Source organism: Phyllostomus hastatus, unplaced genomic scaffold, assembly GCF_019186645.2.
Source record: "Phyllostomus hastatus isolate PE091 unplaced genomic scaffold, TTU_PhHast_1.1 phas_contig_1, whole genome shotgun sequence".
Lineage (NCBI taxonomy): Eukaryota > Metazoa > Chordata > Mammalia > Chiroptera > Phyllostomidae > Phyllostomus > Phyllostomus hastatus.
Window position 1 is genome coordinate 35,363,981 of NW_025333498.1, and position 26,312 is coordinate 35,390,292.

General features: G+C 41.6%; 1 protein-coding gene across 4 annotated transcripts in view; it reads right to left on the minus strand.

Annotated features, from left to right (window-relative positions):
- FMNL2 (formin like 2) overlaps window positions 1-26,312 on the minus strand; it is a 301,251-nt gene that overhangs the window by 29,553 nt on the left and 245,386 nt on the right. For all 4 annotated transcript variants that reach the window (XM_045851929.1, XM_045852128.1, XM_045852002.1 and 1 more), the window contains exons 10-13: window positions 11,209-11,283; window positions 7,326-7,436; window positions 2,681-2,830; window positions 814-915 (exon numbers count right to left, since the gene is read on the minus strand). In XM_045851929.1, the coding sequence (XP_045707885.1) occupies window positions 814-915; window positions 2,681-2,830; window positions 7,326-7,436; window positions 11,209-11,283 (438 nt within the window). The remainder of the gene's footprint in view (window positions 1-813; window positions 916-2,680; window positions 2,831-7,325; window positions 7,437-11,208; window positions 11,284-26,312) is intronic.

The following is a 26,312-nucleotide window of genomic DNA, read 5'->3' on the forward strand; positions in this document are numbered from 1 at the left end:
GAGAGGCTGGACTTGAATTGAGTCCATATGCTATAGCTTTGCCTCGATGGCGTGCCAGAAAATAAATTTCCTAGAGTTAACTGTAGGACATGTCAGAATATCAAGCAACACACACAGACAGGATAACCATCGCATAAAATGTGCCATTTCATTAACGGTGGTGTAAGGGCAAGCCATTTGCCTGAAAGCCTTCCAGGCATTTTAGTGATTTTATGTTCTGTACAATTCTAAACACACGGACGGGACTCCATAAATACCTGGTGCGTAAGGTAAAACAATACTAATGCCAAAAAAAAATAGCTGCGATTATCTGATAATAAAAATGGCCTGCTTTTGCTCTGCCTTTTTTCTTTCTTGTCTTTCTTTCTTTTGGTGAATGCCATTAGGTCTTGCCTGCGTTGTGATTTCACCATTTCCATGGCAACCACCAAAATCTGGTTTCAAGTAGAAGCAAAGCAAAGAAATCTAAGTTCTATTAAAAATAAATACATGACATGAATTAAATCTGTGCTGTGCTTTTATTTCCGATGAAATGGGTGATCCACATAATCAACTCCGACTTGTCCAGATGGGAAAATATTGTTGCTCCCCAAACCTGTGATAAGAACATCGTGAACCCCGAGCATTTGATTGCACGCACATGTGTACGTAGACCATAACTATGTGTACTTTACTTTGGAGTATCACCTCTGAAACGGTTCCAATAAACACGCTACATCAATGCATTCCTCTGACATGAATGCACTACTAGACTGAAGCTGGAGCACACTCCCCGTAATGCCCATCTGGGCCGGCTGTCATCATCATACGTACTCGAACAACATCCAGCTCCTTGTTCCTCTGCATGAGCTGCTTTTCCAGTTCCACAATCTTGGACATGGCTTCATTCTCTGTGTCTTGCAGTTTTTCTGACAACTGTAAAGTTTTCAAAGGGAAGTTGGGTCACAACACAGGATCATTCTGATCAGGTTTTCTGTTCTCAGAAAGCAGAACTCAAAGACCGTAGGGGCCCACCAGAGTTCTTCATGTGTTCCACAGGTTGTTTTCCAAAACGTTAGTATTTATAACATGGTTCTGGATACATATCTGTTTCTAGAGTGAAAATTCATTTACATGTGACCCTTACTAAAACCCATACAGCTATTCCTTAGTGTTTCCACATACAGTGTGTCTCTCTCCCTTGTGGCTGGGGCTGGAGAACAATGGGTGAGGAAGGAGGAAGTCTACCTTTTCCTTCCCTAAGAAGGGCCGCTAGGCAAGTCTTTGAAAACTGTTGATCCAGAAAACTTGGCTCTGTTATCATAGGTAACCAACTGAAAAAAAACCACTACTGCTTGTTTTGATCTAAACAACCCAGATAACAGAAGTCATTTCGGAGGGGCAGTTCAAGTGAAGAGGTGGCCACTACAAAAGTGAGTTACGGAAGGGTGGTCGTGCAATGCCAGCTGACGCTTCAAGCGGAGGACAGGGTAAGCCATGTGCTAAAGAGTTACTTTTCACAAAAGGCTCTAGAACTGAGCGGTTCCTGATTTCTTGCATCCCGCTGAAAAATGATCACTAGTGAGGAAAATCAGGGAGGCAGGGGGAGGGAAGAGTAAAAACTTACATTCATCAGATTCAGAAAATAATACAAATCTTCTAAGGGAAGAAACACCAAGCCAGTGAATGCTCTTCTCAAGCACCTGTCACCCAGGTGTAGGCCTCACAATAGCATTTCTAAGGGAAGAATTCTGGCAACATAGCTTAACCACAAGCCACGGAGATGCCTATCTGCAGTGTGATGGGAAAAGGTGAAGGATAGTAAATGAATGTAATACTAGCAACCAAGAAAACATGGAGAAAAATAAATGTTCGAAGGGGAAAATAATATCCCTCCAAAAAGAGATGATTCATTTCACAATAAGGGCACTGTCATTCAGGATCCATTAAAAGACTCTGGGCCTTACAATGCTTGGGTTTTTAAGCAGTACCATTTTTTCTGTTCATGCTTGCAATATTGCAGTATTAGTTGAATGGACAAACAAATGAATAACCTCAAAAGGCCTTTGGACTCATTCTCAACTGGGTCTGTGGCAAGGAAACCCCTTCAAAGGAAAACAAGCCCCTTCCCTGACACAGAGTGAACATTATACTCAGAGGACACTCTGCTTGAGAGAGAAGGATATATGGGAAAGCTCACTAATTCCTTTGAAAACGCTTCTCACTGAAATGAATGTACTTAGAACTGGAGAAGCCACCAGGCTGGAATGGGAACACATGCGTTATAAAGCCACCAGATCCCCTGTCCATGGGCTTATATGGACACCTTTGGTAAGAGATGTCTCATTCAGGAGATACCTAGTTGCCTCGGGCCAGATTCACTTATTTGAGTTGCACTTTCCTCTGGGTAATGACGATCATGTAACTCCCCCATGCCGATAACAAAGCTGGCAGGGGAATCTGGATTCGGCAGACACTGAGCAGGTGAGCTCAGGCAAGGCAACGGGTTCCACTTAGTTTGCAGTAACACACCAGCCATCCTTGCGAGAGCCCAGCATGGCTTCTGCTCACCCTCTATCCCAAGTCCCAGCTCAGCCCCACACTCTGGACCCTTTCATTGCCTGCAACCAGAACTGATGCTTATTCTGCTTTGCACCCAAGTTGAAACAGACATTTTTTCCCTTTTCTGAGAAGTAGTTACATGAGAGATGTTTTCTTCCAGCTCTTCCACCCTTTCCAAGGCTGCATTCTTGGTTTCAGCATCCTCCAGCAGAGCTCCTACATCAAATACATTGTCCAGGTAAGCCTGAATCTGCACCTGCAACTTGTCACTCTCAGTGTGTTTCAGCTTCTAAAAATCAAAGTGCAAGAGAACGTGGTGTTAGCGTATCTGTGAAAACATCAATAGAACACAATTACCCAATAGCCTACATATTTTTCTTTGTTCCAAATAGTCTAGCCTTTTCCAAGGGAGGGTCTGATACATCCTCCTCCTAAAGAGAAGTAAGAACCATCTAAGAGGGCACCATCGGATTACTTTCTGGCAAACACCCTCTCCCAAATATGCACACATTTCCTTCCTAATCCTTCCTGTGCATATATTCCCCAAGTATCCACTTATTTTCCAACCTATAACATTTTGACACAGGTGAAATCAGGAAAACAGAAATTAAAAGCAGCTTTGAAGGGGAACGGTCACAGGTGACATTAAAACTTGAGGGGTATCTGTATAGAGAAGAGATTGGCGAGGGTAGTCACTTGCCTGGACAGTGATGGTGGTTCTAGATGGGGGAAGGGTCAGAGGGAAAGGTTAGGTAGGAGGCAGGGGAGGCACTGACAGAGTATATTAGCCTTGGGGCTTATTTGAGCACAAATTGCTAGAACCCACCCTTCCACAATTACTTCCCTAACACACTGCCCCAACTCAAAGAGCTCAGGGTTCCCCAAAACACAGATCAGGAAGCTTCCCTTCATTATCTGCATTCCAGGGCCAGGCATTCCAAAGGAAGTCAACTAACTCTAAGGTGAAATTAGAGGTCAAATAAACCAGTGAGTGAGTCTTCCTTAGAAGTAACCTAAGTATGGCTTTCCCTGAGGTGCATATAAGTACTAGAGTAGTATCTGGCACATGCATGATGCCAATAAACCTTTACCAAACAAAAAAAAGTTTTGGAGGAGTTTGCCAAGATGGAGGCATAGGTAGAAACCCCTCGCTTCCTTGCACAACCAAAAGGAGGATAACAACCAATCTAAAAACAATAGACAACCAAAATCGTCAGAAAGTCAAACTGAATGGAACTCCAACAACCAAGGAATTAAAGAAAAATCAACCAGAACAACCAGACCAGTAAGGCAAACCACCACGCCAACTCAGAAAACCCAAACCCGCATCAGGCGGCTGAGGGGCGGGGCTGACTGCCAAGCTCGGAGGAACTGTGGAGGGGGGCTGACTTAAGGGGAAACTGAGACTCAGAGCTGACTATGGGCTGTGGCGGGGGTTGCCACAGCGGGAGATACTTTAGCCTGAGAGTCTGTCTGTTGGAAAGTGTGCCAGAGACAAGTAGATGAGCTGCCTCTCTCCTTCTCTGGCCCCTCCCCCACAGGCAGAGCAGCAAGGAGGGTTGCCCTGCCTGGGTGAATACAAAAGGCCCTGCCCCCTGACAACCTATCAGCTAGGCCAAGACAAAGAAATATGGCCCAAATGAAAGAACACAGCAAAACCTCAGAAAGAGAGCTAAGCGATGAGAAGACTGCCAACCTGATGGAGAATTTAAAGCCCTGGTAATCAAAATGCTCACAGAACTGATTGAGCTTGGTTGAAAAATGAAAGAACAAATGAAAGATACCCAAAATGAAATAAAGCAAAATATTCAGGGAACCAACAGTGACAAGAAGGAAACCAGGGTTCAAGGCAACAATTTAGAACAAAAGGAAGAAATAGATATCCAACTGGATCAGAACAAAGAAACAAGAATCCAAAAAAAAAAAAAAAATGAAGAGAGGCTGAGAATTCTCTGGGACAACACTGAACCATTCCAGTATCTGAATTATAGGGGTGCCAGGAGAAGAACAACGGCAAGAAATTGAAAACTTATTTGAACAAATAATGAAGGAGAACTTCCCGAATCTGGCTAAGGAAATAGACTTCCAGGAAGCCCAGAGAGTCCCAAAGAAGTTGGACCCAAAGAGGAACACACCGAGGCACATCATCATTAAGTTACTCAAGATTAAAGACAAAGAGAAAATCCTAAAAGTAGCAAGAGATAAGGAGACAGTTATCTACAAAGGAGTTCCCATAAGGCTATCAGCTGATTTCTCAAAAGAAATCTTAGAGGCAAGAAGGGGCTGGAAAGAAGTATTCCAAGTCATGAAAGGCCTACATCCAAGATTTCTCTATCCAGCAAAGCTTTCATTTAGAATGGAAGAGCAGATAAAGTGCTTCCCAGATAAGGTCAAGTTAAAGGAGTTCATCATCACCAAGCCTTTATCATATGAAATGTTAAAGGGACTAATCTAAGAAAAAGAAGATAAAAAATATGAACAATAAAATGACAACCAACTCACAACTATCAACAAATGAACCTAAAAAAAAAAAAAAAAGAAAAACCATGAAAACAAAAACTAAGCAAACAATCAGAATAGGAACAGAATCAGAGAAATGGACATTACACAGAGGGAGTTCAGTGGGGAGGGGGAAGGGAGGAATGGGGGGAAAAGGTACAGGGAAGAAGAAGCATAATTAATAGTTATAAAATAGATGGGGGAGACAAAAAACAGTTCAGGAAACAGAGGACTCAAAGAACTTATATGTACAACCCATGGACAGGAACTAAGGCAGCGGGGGATGAGGGGATGCTGGAGGGTTCGGGAGACAGGGTGGGGAGGGGATTAAGGGGGGAAAATTGGGAAAACTGTGACAGCATAACCAATAAAAAATAATAAAAAAAAAACAACCTTTACTGAACAAACCAATGGCTCCTTAACAAGGCTGGGTTTTTTTTTTTGTTTTCTTTGTTTTAATCCTCACCTGAGGACATTTTTTTATTGCTTTTTAGAGAGAGAAGAAGAGGAGGAAAAAGAGAAACATCATTTGGTTGCCTCCTGTATGCACCCAGGATGGGAACAAACCCTCGACCTAGGTATGTGCCCTGACCAGGAATCAAACCTGCAACCTTTTGGTTTACAGGACAATGCTCCAACCAGCCCAGCCACACTGGCCAGGGCAACAAGGCTGATTGTGTAAACTAATGAAGCATTTCTATATTACATGCTTATTATATTAGTCTTCTAACAATTTCTATTTTTCAGGGTCCAGAACCAACATGACCAGGAAGTTAAAGAAATAGAGAGTTTTGAAAAAGTCTTAAATTTTTATGAGGAATTCTACTTTACATAAATTCTCAGGAAAACATATTTTCTCCTAGGTCTAATCTACAACTGAGATTGCTCTGAAGAGAGTATGCTCTATTTTAGTTTGTGAGTAAGAAATTAAAAAGATTTCTGAATAAGGGCAAAGTCTAGAAAAGAAAACGGAGCTTAGAAGGACTTTTCACAGGACTCACAATGAACAACAGGTGCTAGCATGTTACTCCTGGTGCCTGGAGCCTGAAGCAAGCTCTGCATGGCCATCACAAGACTAACCCTGGGACACCCTTAGGGAGCTTACACACCCACATTCTGCTCAAATACTGCTACTCTCAGAGCATGTGGGGAAAGAGGACAGACAAATTTTGGTCTCAAAGCAGAAAAATGCCTTTCAGTACAACATCCCGTCAAAGATACTAGCAGGCCTTTAAATGGGAAAACAATTCAAACAGCTCTTTAATGGAAATCCATCATGCCTCTCCCTGAGCAGTCTTTAGACAGTGTTAGGCCAGTCCATCCAAGAGCAGCCTAGCTGGTCTGAGAAGGCAGGCCACAAGCTCCAGAGTAACCAATTCTGTGATTCTACCTAACAATAAACCGAGGGTACAGATGTGTGATTCCCTGGTTTCACCCCTAAGGAAGACAGGCAGCTGAACTTGACATATTCAAGGGAAGTAGTTCTGTCATCTTCCTAACTAGAAATGGCTTTGAAATTGAGCTCAACAATTTTTGCCCTATCACTAGTGATCTTCCAAGTTCAAATGAACCATTCTTACAGAGAATGGAACACCTAACTGCCTAAGAGTGAAAGGGAAAGAGTACATCTTGTGCACACAGAGCTACTCAAGTCCATTTAGAATTTTCACATCAACTTTTTGTGTCTAAGCTGAAGAACGTCAGGGAACTGGCTGAGCACTTCTGCAAGGGAGCAAGAGAAAGAGAAACCTTAACCTCCTTTTCCCAAGAACTAAAAGTAGAACTTCTAAAGCCACAAACATTTTAAGGAGAATTTAACAACTACACAAGGAAGTCTCTAGTGTTCATTTCCTCATTATTTTTTTTATGTGCTAAGCAATTATTCATAAGTCTACAGCAGTCTGGGTTTGGCTTTCCCTGTCCAATCAGGCTCCCCAGAGTAACCAAGAATGTGAATTGCCCAACAGTTCAAATGAAGGGTGCATTGAGACTTCACCTAGACAAAGCTCAAAAGCAGAGGAAAGCTGCGGCGAGGCTATAAGAGGCTATTTGACTCAGGCACTAAAAGATGGCCAGCAGAGGACAGCCTAAGGTCCCAGGAGGTCTGCAAGCATCCAGCTTCTCCAGCAGACTGCATTACTCGGATCGGCTACTTTTAACTAGCAGCACACTAAGTTGATGGCATAGAGCTTTACATGTCCCTTAGTCACTATGAAAGAGTATTTTTGAGGCTAGACAATAAATCAGGTCTTATATTAGAGCCAAAGCTTTCAACTTATACTTACATCCAAGTATTCATCCAGGCCTAACTTGGTAAATTCATATTGGAGGTGAACTCTGAAATTCATGTCTTCTACTGAATGGACTACAATATTAATAAACTGCATAGAGGCCACCTGAAATGAAATCGCCAACAGGTTAGATGTGCCCCAGGCTTGTTTGTTCAGTTTAATCATAATAAATGCTTTGAATTGCACAAATCTAAGCTCATTTACCAATATCCCTTTCCTTCATCTCTTTGGGTCTTTAAAAATATTCTATATATACTCTTAAAATTCAAAAGTCATATAGAGACTATGATTAGATACCACCCACTTCATGTCCACCAGGATGGCTATAATCAAAAGAAAGATAATAAGATAATAAGGGTGGATGAGGATATGGAGAAGTTGAAACGCTCATCCATTGCTGGTGGGGAGATGAAACAGTGCAGCCACTGTGAAAAGTCCGACAGTTCCTCACAGCGGCCCAGCCATCTCATTCTTAGGTGTACGTACCCAAGAGAAATGGAAATACACATCCACATAAAAACTTGTACACAAATGTTCATAGCACCATTATTCAAAATAACGAAAAGTGGGGGGAAAATAATGTCCATCAACTGATAGATTAGAAACTGTGATATATCCATGCTGGGGACTATGTGACAATAAAAAGGAATGAAGTCCTGATATGTGCCACAACATGGATGAACCTGAACACATTATGAGTGAAAAAAGTCACAAAAGATGATGTATGTAATTCTATTCATATGAAATATCCAGAAGAGGCAAATCTACCGAGACAGAAAATAGGTTAGTAGTTGCCTAGAACTAGGTGTGGGGAAAAAATGGGGAGTGACTGCAATGGGTATAAGGATTCTTTGTGCGGGGCAGGTGGGTGGGGGCACATGACAAAATCTTCTAAATTAGACTTCGATGAGGACTGAACAGCCCTACAAATATACTAAAAGTATGCTGATTCATATAGTTTAGATGAGTAAACCAGATAGTATGTGAATTATATCTCAGTAGAGCCATTAAAATTCTTATAGGCATGTAGAATAAACTATGTAATTATTACAGATATATTGTAGAAAATATAAAGGTTATTATAAAGCATTCAAATCTCCTATGATCACAGGTGATTTTATTATAATCACTTCTAAAATCTCACCACAGGCCCCACCATACCAACAGGTTCATTTCAAGATCTCTGACCCACATTTCTATTTTTATTATTTTTTATTGATTGATTTTAGAGAAGGAAGAAGGGAATGAGAAACATTGGTTTGTTGTTCTACTTCTGTAGGCATTCATTGGTTGTTTCTTGCACGTGCCCTGACTGGAGATGGAACCCACAACCCTGGCGTATCGGGACAACACTATAACCAAGTGAGCTACCTGGCCAGGGCCTGCCCTTCCATTTTAAATAATCAACTTGTTTCCATTTCACAGAAGCCCTGGAATTACTGCTTTCTACCCACAACTGCATCAGTGGCCCACAGAAAAAAGCAGTCCCTAGTTTGGTAAAACAGTGCAGAGTTCAACAGATCTATTTTACTTATAATAGGGATAGTCCATTTATTTACTGTGCAAATATCTCACTAATGCTTTTCCTCTACAGTTAAACAAAGTCTACTGCAAGGAGGTGAAATGACTGTGGTACCAGATTCAAGTTCACTCTGAAAATCACCTCACTCTCCCCGACCCCAGTTTCTCCTGTATCTTTCTAAAATTACTTTCATCACATTAGATTCTTCCTTGAGTACGCTATACACTGGATATCCTTGGGAAATGGGTCAATCCTCTAGATGACAAGGAGATGCTATGGCAATTTACCAAAAAGTTACTGCAGGTACTATGGTTAAATAAGCCAAAAAAGATTTGGTCACTTTTTTGTTTTCTTTTTGTCTACCAAAACATACATAAAAAGATTTTGTGCTATGTTAGAAGAATTTATATTTTATAAGAAGTTGTTTGGGAGGTTATGTACCTTAATTACAGTTTATTAAAAGCCTTATTTTCTGGAAGAAAAATATGGGAGGATTTTGGCATCTTTCCACTTCTCTTCTGAAAGCAGGTCTAAATGATCCACTGAGTTTTACGATATGCCTGAAAGGCAGCTATTTGTGAGGTGACACGGGAATCAAGCACACAGTACTCGCATGCCGGCAGCCTCTAAATAAGGTTCCTCGGTGCGTGTCTGTATGAATAAGTGTGCTCATAGCAAATATGCTCTTGTTTGTAAACAGTGCAGGTATTTTAAAGGAATTGTAATTACAATTTTAGCAGAAACTCAAGCAACAGAGAGATCCTGCCTGCATGAAAAATGTGGGAGGTGGCCATGCGTAACACAGTGGGGAGTGGCGTGTGACAAACTGGGAGGTGTGTCTTCAGACTAAGGGAAGAGGGGCTATGTGGCTCCAGCCACTGATATTCTGCAAGAGCAGGGGCATACGGTGTTATGAAAAATTTTAAGCTTAACAAAATCGGAAATTCGTACTTTTATGCACTACTTCCAAGTTCTTTTGTGGAAGGACATCACTGGTGGATTAACTCACAAGCCCACAGGTTGGCTTCAGACTGGGAGCCTCCAGTCTGCAACCCCAGCTTAAAGAAACAAGTTTCCCTTATGATGCCGAGAACAGAAACTAGTAAGGTGAGCCAGGGCATAACGTCTTCACATATTTATCATCAGTGCAAACAGCCATAAACACTCCTCTCTAAAGCATCCTAACAGCAAGAATTAAAAAGTCAGTGTAAAGTATTCTTTGTTTCACATTCATTTTTTACCTTTTAAAAAGCATACATACATATGCTTTATGGAACAGAACATCTTCTGTATGAAAGATTTCATCTTTCTCACTGATTCTGGACAGGGCTAAGGGCGAAGCTGCACATTAAATTTGAGGACCCAGAAAATAATGTTTTACATAAAAAGGTCAGAAATCTGCAGAGCTGTGATTCATATTTTAGTCACTGAAGCAATTCAAATGAAAACTCTGGCTGGCATCCTAAAAGCCCAGGTTTTAGAAGAGTGGACAGTGTAAGACCTGACTGGGGTGATCTGCGAGACTGAGCCCAGGTAAGGATCTCCTAGGTGCAGAAGCTCCATACACCTCCTGGATGAGGTCAGAGGAAGCCGGCCAACTTGGGTGCACTAGAGGGTAATCTGTCTCAGGGAGTCCTCTATAGTAGATTCCACCTTCAGTCCAGAATTAAGCTTAGGTATATGAAATCAGAAGTGCTCAAACTCCTTTTGCTGTTCGTTTGCAAAGATGATAGCCCTGCGGCTGAACCCCATGTGGTTGCCTGTGATTTATCCTTAAGGGGATCTGCAGTGCAAGTGTGCCTTCACAGAACTACTAGAGCTGGGAAGAGATTGAGAGGGAAAAGAAGAATCACTGCTGTATGTTAACTCGGAGGAGGTACACAGTCAATTCCACAAACCAAAGCACTTCAGTCTTTGCAAATGGTGTCTGGAGAAGGCTATTGGCGGGTCATGTAAAAGGCAAAGACAGTCAAGATTCTTACTTTCTGCCTACAGGGTTCTCATGCAGCACCACTGGCAGCGAAAGTGGGCAAGTGCAGGCACATGCACCACATGGTAACTCCCTTTTCCTAAGTGCATGTGGCCTCACCCTTGATATGCTACAAATAATCAGTACTTGTGGCCTGTACTACAGAGTGTATGGAATGAATGCAGCTGGAAATAAATGCCATAGAGGGAAAAATACAGATTAAGAGGGACAGTCTAGATGGGATCTATAACACATTATGCTCAATTTCCTATCCTTTGTAACATATTCATACATATGCATGTATAACATATAAAAATATCAGTGGATTTGGGGAAAAGTGCTGAAATTGAGTTTGTTTTATTAAATGTGGTACTAAAATAGCTTACCATAAAATCTATGTTATTGTCTTCATTCCTGAAATGTTCCATCAACTTCTCAAAGCGCTGTTTTTCTCCACAAACCTGAAACACACATTTTCATCGTGGATGTGAAATTCCAAACATAAGCATTCCAAAATTAGATGCAGAAATTTAAGCATTAATAATCATTTCCAGAATATCTTATTTTTTCCCTCGCACACACTATTTACTTTTCTTCCAATCTAGTTAACTCACAAATAGCATCATGAGCCAGGATCCATGATGATCCTTGGTTCCCTTTGCACGTTCTATTGATATTTTGAAACCCATATAAAATGTATTTTTCTTTCACGGTTATCTTTGCATGTCCCACCAACTTTATTAACCTGTATTCAGAATCCCAGAATGTTGCTTGTGGTTAAAAAAAAATCACCAGAGTTTTTCCTTTTATAGAAGTACTTTTTAACCAAACATGCTAAGAAATCTTACCAATTTTGTATTTAAATTCCTTAAAAAGCACATTAAAATTTTGTTATCATGTATAATCTAATGAAGTAATTTTAGTGCATAAGCTACAACACAGAAAGTTTGGGAACACACATGTCCAACCCCACCCCAGACAGCCTGACTCAGCAGGCCCAGTGGGGCTGAGGTGGCACGGGTTTGTACACTTTGATGCTCTGCAAAGGCTGAGCACCAGAGTTTTAAGGGGATAGCACGTTCTGTCCCCAGCCCCTCCTGAGAACATGCAGTAAGTTCCTAGAAACAAAAGGTTTATTGAAGCAGGTGAGGCAGTGCAAGATCAGCTTCCTAGAGTATGACTTCAGCCGCATCTTGTGCCCAAAGTCACAGGTGTCCCTAGCTGGCAACAAGGGCCTAGTAGGTGAAAACTGCCCAGGCTTGGTAGAGAAAAAGTTAGCCTTACAACCTGAATTTTCTGTAAGAGAAGGCTCAACAAAGAACTTGTTACCCAGGATGATGGTTTATTTCAGTCTGTTCTGGGAGGGTGGTAGCGGCAAGAGAAAGGAATAGAGACAGTCTTGGATCTGGCTGCCTGCTCTCCTGAGAAACGGGTTGTCTAATGTTTATTGGTGTGGCTGGGCACTCACTGAACCAGCCCAGGCACCTCCCATAAGCAAACAGTGACGATGACTACAATTCCTTCCAACTGGCAGGCAGAGCCTTTTAAATTCAAGGATGTCAGAAATCCGCAGATTACCTTGGGTAATCTGGTCCCCTCAATTTATGAAGGAGACTGAAACCCAGACACATCAAATATCTCCAACCTGATGAAAATTCACACTGAGGCTAGACCCAGGGCCCCAACTGCAAGCCTGATGTTCCTTCTCCCACAGCCCAGAATGTTCAGATAAATAGATTCCATTTGAGACAATAGTTAAAGCATTCCAAAATTATTTGAGATGCCAACAGAAGTGAAAAACATCATTAAAAGCCAGTCATTATATCATGTATACAGTGGATGTTCACATGCCAGAATCTCCCATGAACTTCTAAAAACAGCAGATTCCTGGGGTCTAAATCAAAACATACTGAGTGAGAACCTCCACAGACATAACTAGGAAGCTGTGCTTTTAAAAAGTACAGACCAGCACTTGGGAAGCAGTGGCTTATACAATATCAGACTAGCTCGGTCATTTTCAATTGGTGTGCCCCAAGAATTTTTAAAACATGCAGTACCTGACTATTTAGTCAGGAGCACTGACCTCTTCCCCTTAGATTGCCAAATAAAAAAATGACAACAGACAACACAATAGCTTTCCAGTATGAATTAATCACAATTACACCTATTTTTTGTTGTTATATCAGCAAAAATTATACTTTTGGGTGTGCCGCAGAATTCTGTAATTTGTTTACACGTGTCATGAAATGAAAAAGTTTGAAAATTGCAGGACTAGCTGATTAAACCTTCAGCCTTTTAAAAAAATCCTTACTCAAGGATATGTTTATTGATTTTAGAGAGAGAGAAAGGGGGCGAGGAGAGAGAAACATCGGATGGACTGGTTGCCTCCCATACGTGCCCCAGCCAGGGACGGACCCTCAACCTAGGTGTGTGCCCTGACGGGATCAAACCGGTGACCTTTTAGTGCGTGGGACGATGCCCCGGCCAGCTGAGCCCCCCAGCCTGGGCCCTCGGCCTTTTGACTACCAACTGTAAACTGGAGAGCTGGATCATGAAGTCTCCAATTCCTTCAAGCTCAAATTTCACAACAAAAATGAAGGGACATACTTTCTATAATTAGGTATCATAAGAAGGTATCAGGGATTGGCCCACTGACCCTGCATAGCTACTATGATGAAAAAGCTAGTTCCCAAATAATCAGGAATTGTGTCCAGGGTGTCAAAGAAACAAAAACTACATGGTTAAGGAAAGCACATGTGGGCAGCAACAAAACAAACTACTGGTAGCCTGTGAACAAAAAGAGACAGCATCAGATCCAGAACAAGCAACATTAGATTAACCTCATGTTGGGAAGGGCCCCCGAAATCATTGTACTAATCTGGTAGTGAGGAGTGAAATAGACATTATTGAAGAATTTTAAATATACCTTCACATTTCTTTAGAAATCGTTCATTCTGTCAACAAATCCATGCTGAGAACATGTGTTATGAAACAGAAATACCTTTAATCTTCACCAAAAAATAGACATACATGTCTTCCAATTTCCAGCTGCTGTGAACTTGGTGAAAAGAACCCAAATGCACAAGACAACATTTTGCCAACACAGATGCCAGGTTCGGGAAACCTCGTCTGACTGCCCACTCTGCTCGCCCACTGCAGGAACTACAAGGGCCCCTCCCTCAGCCCCGTCAAGCCCGTCCCAGAAAGGGTTAGACAGACTGCTCGCTGCTCTGCTGCGTCTCCACTAACGGATTCAGGGTGGTATGTCGGACAGTGTTCCACAGGAACGGCATGGACCCAAGCGGCCCCTTCACTCCTGCTGAAGGAAAGGAAGCACGCACACCAGATTCACATGGGTTTCTGTATCACTTGAGCAATCATTAAAGTGTACACCAAATTCCACAGGAAATAGGAAGATATGTTTGGGGAAGGCTGGGAAGTCATGTCCACATGAAAGGAAAGTGGTCGCAGCGCACCCAGCTCACATCTGGACCACCCCCACACACTGGGCTCACACAGGACTGTCATTGTTGAACGTGCTGCTTCTTTCCTCTGAAACCGGCCTCATTTTAGGAAACTGGTAAGGATGAAAGGAATGAGACTACTGATTCTAAGTTATTTCCAGAATCCACACACTGGGGATGTTCTCAAGGCCTTTATCAAAATGGACATAAGAGCCAGAGTATATATCTGCACACCTATTTTATTGTATTTTATATGCTGCTGCATATGACTTCCAACGAAGGCCGGACAAAATAAGATCCGAAAACTTACGGGTTAAAAACAAAACAAACAACAACAACAAAAAAACTGTTGTACTACGACAACTAAAATCTATCATTTCCTGAGTTTTATATTCACTGGTATTTTGCAATCCCCCACTAGCTTTACAACTGATTGCCTGTATCAGTACCAAACAGCCCTGGAGCAGGAATTTAAGAGACACAGCGCAGAAAGGCCGAGTGCAGCAGACTGAAGAGGAGCCCTTTTGTGTTCTGGGCCACTCTGCCAGGAATCAGACTTCCGCTCCAGTGGCCAGGCTGCCAGAAAGTAAGTGAACCAGCAGAAAAAAAAAAAGCATATGCTCTGGAAAAGCAGATACTCTACTTTAAGCTCATGTTTACTACTATAAACTGAAGAGGCATCTTCTTTTATAAACCATTTACAGATAACACTCATGAAAAGTTCACCGGCCCTCATTAACACTGCGTCAGGTAGAAACGCTCAGGCCCAGGCCGGGATCCTGCAGCAGACTTCAGTCAGCCAACACAGCTGCCCCTCCCACTCCCCACGGGGTCCTAGTACAGCTCGGCCTCTCAGGTCTAACTGTGATGGGGGTGAGGGGCAGTAAGGGCAGAAATGGGACTGTGTGGCGTATTCACAGGGGACCGTGAAACCAGGACTGTCAAGTCATGGCTCTGCCACTACCCCACAGTGATCCTGGGTAACTCAGGGAACCTCCCTAGGCTTTGGCTTCACATACATTAATATGAGAGCCTGAGATCATATCCTCAGTTTTCATGGCCTGTTCTAAGAAGCCATACGGGTTACAGAGGAACACTTTGGAGGCTCCAAGAATGGAGGCTTGGCAGGGAGAGGAAAAGTACAAATGAGAAAGGTTCTTGGGACTTCTATACTCATTTATCCAGCTCTACTTGATTACATGAGTTTCCTAGTGAGATTTCTTTTGGAAAAAGAAAGTTTCATTGAAGGTTTCCATTGCTAATAAAAGCCTGAAAAAAATTCTCCCACTCTGTATCTTGAAACTCTAAAGTTCTAATCTAGGCCTGGCAATATAACACGACACTCCCAAACTGACAGGCCTGGAAGCTCTACACAAACCCAGTTGAGAGAGATGTGCTGGGCGGCTCAGGCCCTCAGCACCAAACACGAAGCCAAAGTGCTAACTCACAGCATCTGGGCCGGCAAAGCAGATAAACCCTGCCCAGTCCAGATAAAGTGGGCCCCGCCCCAGACAAAGCAAGATACGTTTTCACTCCAGTCAGGACCAGAGCAAAGCACAGCTTCTGCCAAAAAAACAGCTCAACTCTGTTCTCCAACATCTGTGAAGGATGTTTCTGAACTCTGTCCCAAACCGTTTAAATAAATCTGGGGCCCTGGATGCCAAAGAGATGGTCATTTAAAGCATCTCTAAAGGTGGGCAGTGGTTGGGGGATGATTTCCCTAAAGGCTGAAAGTGGAGAAAAGATGGTTTTACAAAAGCCTTATAATAAATAGAGAGTACTATCTTGCTAGCCAGATGTTAAAATGAACAACAGGCTACCGGCCTTCAGCCACTTCCCTGTCCCCCTTCAAGGTCAGTGACTGTCTTTGGCTTCCCCCAGCAACAGGTCCCAGGACACCACAAAAAGTCTGCAGCCAGCCTGAGGCCTGACTCTTAGGAGGGGGCTATAAAATATGCTTCTGGGTTAGTTATATAAAAATTAAAAGGCCCCTTGCTTAAGTGTTTCCTCCTTGCCCTGTTGTCTGGCGCCTGCCTCAATACCTTCTTTTTCTCTTCTCACAGTAGGCCCCTGTGATCCTCAGGGCTCCCTGCAGGAAGGCGCAGTTTTAGAGGCAAAGTCTATTATGACTCATTAGACTGCCCTTCTGGGGGGGTGGGGGGGGTGCTGCCCAGGAATAAAAGTTCTGTTTTCTTTTCAGAGTTGCATGAAGTAAACAGTTATTTCATAGTGAGTCCTAGGTGAAGAGCATCGTTTACCTTCTACTGAGAGCACCAGCAGTCTGAGGGTTCCCGACACCATGACAGCTGGCCCCCAAGCACCCTGGTGAGGTGTTCTGTGGTGGGTGGGTGGGGGGGCTACTGTCTTCCTCCCTGTGGGGACAAGCTGTTTCACACTCTGAAACCAAACGGCTCCCATGACAGGAGGAGATCACTCCAACCTGTCACTGGCTCTGCTGTCTCCTTGGGATTTGAAGGTGGAAATGTTCATCAAATGGAAGCATTCTGAGACGGAATGCCCTTCATTCACTCCACTGAAATAAAAGCTAATGAGAGCTAAACAACTAAGTGTGTTCTACAATTTACAACTCAACCCTCCTTCCTCATAAATTAATAAAATATTTATATCAATCTTGGACTGGTTATCTGATTATGAGCCAGAGGTTTCATCCACATAATGTTAAACACCCTTTGAAAATACCAGTCACTTTTCCAGATGTTTCCAAATATCCAGATGTTTGGCACCAGGCACATGAAGCATCCAGATGACTGCTCTACTTTCTGTGCACATATTTTCCTGTGTGGAATAAGGAATCCTGATGTGGAAGCAAAAGGCTATGAAATCCCCAAAGGATGACTTGTTGACACACCACACCTTAAATGAGAAATGCATAGCTTTTTTATAGCTCCCTTAAAAAAAGATGACCTTCATTAAATTCTAGAGAATACAGCTCCACAATACAATTCTTCATAAATGACATCCTTCAGAAATATCCCTAATATATGACTTTAATCTCTTTGGCTTCAATGTAAGACTCATATCTCTTGGTCATTAGTAAGGACACATACAGATACTTTCAGGCTTCCATTCCTACAGGAAAATCAAAGTACCTTCTAGTTCTTCAGTGGAGTCATTTATTTTTATTTTTTAATCATTTTTAAATTAATGTTCGAAATCACTTGTCTCCATTTTCCCACCACCACTTTCCCCCACCTCACCCACCCACACTTCCCACCCTCAATCCTATCCCCCTTTGGCTTTGTCCATGGGTCCTTTACACATGTTAATTTACGGCCCTTTCCCTTCTCCCCCCGTTATTTCCCTCCCCCACTCCCCTCTGGTTACTGTCAGTTTGTTCTTAATTTCAATGGGAGACAGTTATTTAAATAGCTCCCACAGAACTAAATAACACAGGCCTTCAGGTATCTGAGACAACTTACAGTCAGATCCCTCAAACTTAGAAGGCCTAATACAACCCTTTATTTCACTCATTTCTCCTCATGGCTTCATCCTTTGAACAAACTCAATATGATCAAGCAAAGCAAGAGACAGGACACAGTGACACATTTATGTGGCCATCACATGTTCACCATAAATCATAGCAATAGCACATGGCAGGAGCTGTTTACAACCTATGGCATTTTCACCAACAGAACTTGGGTCCCGCTTGAGGGACAGATATCAACCCATGCTCACCTCATCTTGAATCACAACAAATCAAAATAAAATGAACAAAGACATACTATGAATTCAGAGCCCTTGAAGGCAAGGACTCTTTGTGAGATCATTCCACAAACAAAAAAATGCCTGAACTTTGTCCACAGTTCTCTCCTCTCTGTTCACATCTCCTCTCCTCCTTCCTGTGCTCTGCTGAAATTCTCTTAATCAGGAGGGCCTTGTTCTTAGCTACATGCAACCACTTCCGTCCAGCCCAAGATGACAGCGGACACTGAATTGGGGCAGCAGTTCTTAAACTGTAGTCTGTGAACACAGTGGGCCCCGGAGGCTCTTGTACAGAACCTGTGAGGTCAAAACTGTTCTGACAATAATACTGAGATGTTGCCAGCCTGTTTTACCAAGTTGACACTTGCACTGGTGGAGCGAAAGCAATGGTGGGCAAATGAAATTGTTGACGCCTTAGCATAAATCAAGGCAGGGGCACCAAATTACACCAGTGATCAATCACTGTATTCATCACAGCCATGCATTCTCAATTAAAAAAAAAAAAAACAGCTTCACTCAAGAATATCTTTGATGATGTAATAAAAATTCAAGGGTATTCAACCTTTGAATACACATCTCTTTCATATTTTGTGATGAAATGGGAAGCATAAAACACTTCTGTAGCATATTAATATATGTTGTCAGGAGGACAAGCACTTCTGTGATTATTCTAGTGGCAAGATGAACTAGTCACTTTTTCACACCTATTTATAAGAATGACTAGCAAACTAGTTATTTATACATACAAGGTCTGTCCAGAAAGTATCCAGCCATGTCCTGTGACAGAGAGGCCTTTATTAAGAAGATGCAAGGTACGAGAAACATTGTACATAGGACAACAACACCTCAGTCCCCTTCAAAGCAGGCACATTGGGACACACAGTTCTCCCAGTCGCCATCAGCTATCCCATCATATTTTTCTAAATCTTATCAACAGTCTAAAATCTCTCCCCTTTCAAAGGTGATTTTAGTTTTGGGAAAAGCCAGAAGTCACAGGGCACCAAATCTGGGCTGTAGTGGGGCTGAGTCACCTGGGTGATTTGATGCTTCAGCAAACAACTCTGCACGAGATATGATACATGAGCAGGCGTGCTGTTGTGATGAAGCTGCCAATAACCAGTTCCCCACAGCTGTGGCCTTCTGAATCATCCCAATAGTTTCCACAGAGGAATGTTCAACCTTAATGCAAAATGTGATGCTGATTCATTGTTCTACTCGCTCAATCATTTTGAATGTGATGGCCACACAGTACACATGCTCACTCAATAGCATCTACCACCTCCACTGACTAGTACAGTGAAGTCGTCATTGTTCACACATGTGCACTCCAGTCCACTTTCCTTGGCTGCCAGGTCACATAGATGTCACACAAACTATTCTTGTTATATTAACAATAGCTGGACTTTTTCCTGACAGACCTTTATTTTTATATGTATATACATTTGGCAGCTGTTTTCTTTAAAAATGAAGTGAGCATTTTACTTTGAGGAAAACTATTGACAATAATTTGTTTCCAATGATAAAAATTGAGCTTTCAGGCAAAAATTAGAATTTTAGAAAACTTGTATCCACCATGAGCTTGACAGCTTGGCAATACTTAAAGATTCATCTGATGAGATTGGTGGTAATAAATGAATGTGATTTTTTAAAATATTGCATTATAAAATGTATCAATATTTAGAATATCTGGACAGTTTGGTGAATTAATATTTTCCAAGTGATCTCAGCATGTTATAAAATTATGCATTCATTCAAGATGCAAGATAGGCAAACAATGTTACTGTTCCAGAATACAGCCCTGGCCGGGTGGCTCAGTTCACAGAATACAAGAAGTTCAGTAATATGGTTTCAGATGCCACTTTGCAACTAACCTTTAAGAAAGTATTACCTGTCCTGCATTTGTATAGTGTAGTATCAAAAAAGAACATCCACTATTACCTGAAAATCCTGTTAAAATATTTCCTTTCATTTACATACTTGTGTGGAGCTGGGCTTTCTTCAATTACCTCAGCCAAAGCAATACAAGTGACTGAATGCAGAAGGAGCTATGTGCATACAGCTATCTTCTGTTAAGCTAGACTTTAAAAGATGTATAAAAATATAACATGATGACACTGTTATGGACCGAATTGTATACTCACAAAGTCACATTTTAAGCCCATTTGGAAATAGGGCTTTTAGCAAGTAATTAAGGCTAAATGAGGTCATAAGGGTTGGGTTCTTATCTAATGAGATTGGTGGCCTTCTAAGAAGAGAAAAAGGTCCCCTGAAACCTACATACTTTTATTAACCAATGTCACCCCAATAAATTCAACAAAAAAGAAAAAGAAGAGAATGAGCGATCGCTATACACACATGCCAAGGGAAGGCCATCTGAGCACACAGTGAGAAGGCAGTCGTCTGCAGGTCAGGAAGAGAGCCAAACACCAGCCTCCACACCCGAGAAAATAAATTCCCATTACTTAAACCATCCAGGGCATGGTGTTTTGTTATGCCAGCCCCAGATGACTAAGGCACTATTCTCACTGATTTTTTTATTATTAGTTTCAGAAAACAGATAATTTTTATAGAAACAGTTAACCTTAATGTGCAATGAGTTTATTATGTTACTTTTAACAAAATAAGATTATAAAATTTTGCTCTCATTTCTAATATGGTAAATACCAAACCACAACCTGCGTAAACAAAACCTTTGTTGGGAGGGGGGTCCTCAGTAACTTTCAACAGTGTAAAAAGGGGTCCTGAGGCTAAATTAAAGGTTTGAGAACTACTAATCACCTCTTTATTTTACAAAGATGATGAATTCTTAAAACCCAAAACCTGAGAAGCAAATAAATGGATTTCCACTAGTAAAATTTCTTGCAAGATCTTTGGGGAGTCCGGCACACCATACAAAGACCAACTACATCTGCCATCTCTCCACCAAGACAAAGTCACGCCATTCAGAGACAGACGAGGTGTCCCTACACAGAAAGGAGCCCTCTAACAATTTATAGGGTAGGAAAAAAAAAGACCTCCCTTCTGTTCTTATGTGTACCAAGACCAGGGACAATCCCTGGCATTTGCCAGCTTGGAAAGCTGCAGTCCCTAACTGCTCTCTGGCTGTCTCCGGGATGTGCCCACCTCAGTCACAGGGAAGCTCATTGTAAGATGAGATATCCATTTCTTAAAGCCAAGTGAATGTTAGACTCTAAGCAAAAATATGAAAGAAATACAGAAACAGTTATCTCCCATGTGGTCCACAGTATATATGTTTCTCAAAATTCAGGAAGAATCAGACTCAGTGAATTCACCCAAGTAAACAGAAATATCCTGGAATGCCTGATTCCCTTAATATCAAACAACCAAGAAGAAACACACAAACAACACAAAGATGATTGATTATCTTTTACCAATGGACTAAACATGTACTCGATACCTACCACACAGAATACACTGTCTCCTAGTTTTACACCTATTCCTGGAAAATACTTCAAAATAAAAAATTCAGTGTTTTTCTTAGTGGTGTACCAGTAAACCTGGGGTACCACATGTGTTGCTCGTACATCTACTGGTGGGAAACAGGTCCTCGTTTTCCACGGCAAAAACCAAACTGCTGAAACAAAGCAGAGCCATAGCTCATGTTACCATGATTGGCCATTTCCACCCTCCAGTGATGCAGAGCTGTGGGAGAAAGTTCTGTCAGAGCTCAACAGTATGATGAAGGGTGACTGACAGTGACCGTTGGACCATAATTGGGAACTGCAGAGCCATATTCTCCTCCTAGTACTTCCATCAACTGTTGTGAGTGAAAACTAAGTATGACTGTATGCCCTTGGCAGACTGAGACAGAGAATGAGAGAGCTGGACTGGAGCCACAGGCACCACCGTGGCAAAGAGAGAAAGAACAGTGTCAAACTGCAGTGAGCCAATCGGGGTCTGGGGTATGGGTCTGATGGAGGAACCGGGAAGTGAACAACCTAAATGACAACTTGGTAACAGTCTTTCAAACACTGCTCAAGCCAGGGACACTTTCACAGGAAGGTCCTTACTGCTGGCAGGTCCCGACAGTGTGCCCAGCACTTTCTGGTTGTGGAAGCAGCATGCTCCTTTGGCGCACTGCCTATTTTTAAAATGAGACTTGGGTTTAGAGATGATACAGCCGTTTCTGGACAGTTATAAAATGGAACTAGGAACTAAAGTCACTATGTAGCCTAAAATCACAGTGATCTATTGTCATTTTAAACTTGTTACAACCCTACCAACTAGCCTTGGATATGTTACTTTTTGTCCTTGTTTGTAAATTTTTGTAACTGTCATTCTATTATATAGGTATCTGGTTTTTATATCTTCAGTCAAAGAAGCACTTAACTCTTTTCAGAAGTAACTATTTGAATACATATGCCTAAAACATGGCATGCACACAGACATGTATAAACAAAATTTTATACAGCAATATAAAACTGCAGACTTGGAAGAGATATACAGACCATTTGACTAACTCACCACCTAAAGCAGAACTTGCACCACAAGACACCAGACCCTCCTGGTATCCTCTCACCCTCTTGACTTTCCTTTGTGTTCTGTGTTGGTCCCTTCTAGGCACCCTTCTAGTCCATGCTAACCTGGCCTCCTTACTCTTCTTCTAGACTGGTGCCCTGTAACTTCTTAGTTAAAATCCCCTTTTCTATTTGGATTACACACATACACACACTCACATCACATCACATCACATCACATCACCTCTGTTTAAGCCCGTTCTCTCATTCAGGTCTTCAGAACTAAGAATCTGATGTTAGGAACTTCATCGTCACTAAAAAATATGAATTTAATAAAAACAAAGCTTATTTCATCCAACTGAGAAAATTCCCATATTTGCTCACCATGGTTGTGCTACTTTACTTCTAATTAAATGTATACTAATTTAACACATTCCCATTCTCTTCTCATGTCAGTCCCCATATTCAGTGGATTGTCCCGATTCTTGCTGACTTTTCTTTAAGTTTGTGAATTCACATCCATTGTCATGGCTACAAACTTGGTCCAGGGCCCAGTCATTTCAGACCTGAAATAGCTATCCCCTAAACTCCAACGACTCTTTCCTCCAACGTATTTTATGCAGAGCATAAAGGCACTATAATTACATAAAGTGTCTATCTTAGACGTCTACAGAATCAAATGGAATAGGTACAAAGGTGCTTTATACACTGCAAAGTACTTTACTAGTTACTTTCCTTTGCCTTTTTCTTTCCCCTAGAGAAAGAAAGAGAGAGAGAGAAAGAGACATCAACTTGTTGTTCCACTTATTTATGCATTCACTGGTTGATTCTTTATGTGCCCTGACTGGGCATCAAACCCACAATGTTGGCTTTTTGGGACAATGCTCTAACCAACTGAGTTACCCTGACAGGGCTTCCCTCCTACTTTTATCTATCTTCTGGTTGAGACTGTTCCATCACAGGCTTCAGATCTCCCCAGTATTACTTTCTCAGCAGCTTCATCATGCTTGCCACCTCCCATGCTTTATTGTGAACACGGGTCCCAGTCAGATGTTTTCCCTCGTCAGCCCCACATTTATTCTGACTTACCTGCTCCGAGACAGATTTCATGCCAATCTCTTCTTCTGTCTCCAGAATTCCCTCCACCAACCAAAACAAGTCTCTTCCTTATTTTATAATGTTGTTTAAGAACTATCCTTTCTCTTTGGGCCTTAAAAAAACAGCACACTTTGTCCTGAATTTTACTAGTAACTTCAAACACTCCAATCATCTACCCAATCTATAACTGTTCCAACTGGTCTGCTTTTTGGCAGAAAACTGAAGGAGTGTATGAACACGTGCAGAAAGTGTTTGGTGTGTGATAACGTGTTATATAAGGTAGACGATGAACCTTGGAGGTACACGGATCTGTGTAAAAATCCCAGGGTTTTTACTGACACACATTAGTCAGTGGGTCGCCACTGACTAATGTGTGTCAGTAAGCCTCTTTGCTCTGAATTTCTCTCTCTTCACCCCCACTTCATAGGGCAGATCTCAGAATTGAAGGAATATACACTACCCTACAGACACTCAGCAAGCAATTTCTATGCATGTATAAGCCTTTTCTGTACACATGCCGTAACAACTTCACTGGCTAATGTTTACAACCTAAAGTAAAATAGATTCATGAACTCTGTTCACGTTTTCTTTCTGAAGATGATTGTTTTCTAGTTTAAAATACACCAACCAACCAAACCCTTATGCATTGACTACAATGCCCAAGTAAATAAAAATGTGCTTATGTTTTGCAAGTATTTAAAATTTAAATGAAATCTGAACCTGACTCAAACAGGAAATCAAGCTCAACAAGCATATTCGTTGGCAATAACACCTAAAACTTTAGTTTAAATTATAGTAGGGAATAAAAACATAAACATAAGCACAATTCTTAAAGTTTTGACTTACTATCTTCCAATTGTTAAGCTTAGCAGACATTTGGTCCTTAAGTAAATATCTATTAAAGTCAGTCCTGCCTTTCTCAAGAAGAAAGAAACTTTTGGGGCCAAAAATCATACCTTTTATTTTCTGTCAAACTCTCCTGATCTTAGAACAGTATTGTTTTCCATGGTAAGAAATGTATTTTCCCAACCACTCCTTAGAAGTTCTAAAGAATTTTGGTTTTGTTAATCAGTTCTGGAGAAAAGGTACTGATGATCTGCACCTTTATTTTTGGAGACATGTTACACAAAGATAACTGAGCATCTTTAGAAAAGACGAGAGGAAACTAGTCATATGAAATGCTATTAGAAGGAAAAATCTAACCCCGCACAGTGGGGACATTTAGCCATGTGAGGCACAATGTTACTCCCCAAACACTACACGTAGCAGAAATAAACACACACAAAATAGAAGCAACTCTGCCACTTCAAACCCTTTCATTTGTCTCCCTTTAGGGCTTGTTACTATGCAGAAGTACACCTTTATGCTGTTACTCAAAATACATACACATACATATAATATATATTCACACACATATGTATACATGACACATATATGATTTATCTTGTCTTCTTCCTAGTTAACATATCTAGGATAAGCATTTTCCTATTTTAACAGCTCTATTTGAACCTAGAAGCTTACTTAATCGGATGGTTAACAAAGCCCCAGGTCTGGACTTAATGACCAGTAAAATAACCTATAGTCCTAATTATTTGACATTTTCAAACAATGATTTCTATTTTTACTTAAAAACGAACAAATAAAGAACACTAAAAGCCAAGATACTGACTTTTAAAAAAGATCCTTACTATTCAAGTCAGGAAGGGGGTGGGGGGGGTAGAGGACAGGGAAGCAGTTCTTTAGTACGGGAAAAAGAAACCTAGGTGACCCTAAAAGAGACCTTGAACACTGCTCTGCAGGAATCAACTCCAGGACGGCCACTGAATCCTGACTGGGAACTGAAAACTCCCCCTCTAATGGTTTTGGGAGTTGGTGATGATACTGCCAAAGCTGTAAGAGTTCTGACTCCAGTTCCGTGCAACTCACAGCATGCACTTCACACCACCGCCCTTGCGCACCTTACAACCATAACAGCATCTTATTTTCAGGGAAACACTTCCCAAGGGACAGTTCCATGTTTAGGGACTTGTGCCAGCCTGCTTCAGATTCCAAGGGGTCTTAAAGCAACACACAGTACTCACTACTTTTTCTTGACGTCTTTCATTGCCATCTTCCCAAAATAAGAAATAAGGACACATATGCCAACTGTCTTACAGTTGGCAAAGGTTTTAGACATGGCATTTTTACACGAGTAAAAATAACGAGGAAGCAACACCCTGTTTTTTTTAAGTGGCTGCAGTGAATAAATAGAAAAAACTAGGCTCCCTGTTGCAAAAAATTGCACTCAGACTTGTGGAGAAAAGGGAGGATCTAATTAAAGTCAGGTTGAAAAGCAAAGCATCTCTACAAACATTTGCCAGTTACCATAAGAATCTCATCTGTCCTGGCTACCACTGTCCGCTTGCACTTCCTCTTTCCTTTCTTTTCTTATTTTTAAGCTCCCCCTGGCCCACATCAAAGGAATGTCCTGAAGATGTCAGAAGTGAATGAATACAGCAGCTGAGGGAGCCGATGACTGTTAGTGAAAGAAAAGGCCCAAGGAATCAGAAATATGAATGGCAAAAGGCCCAAGGAATCAGAAATATGAATGGCAAAAGTTCCTAAACAAATCTCAGACCCTGAACACACCCTGTTCTGTCCAAGTGACCTCATGGGAGCTCACTGCCAACTGACTTTGGGAGCAAAATATGACAGGCATTTCTTTACCTACCAAGAGACCCTATTTAA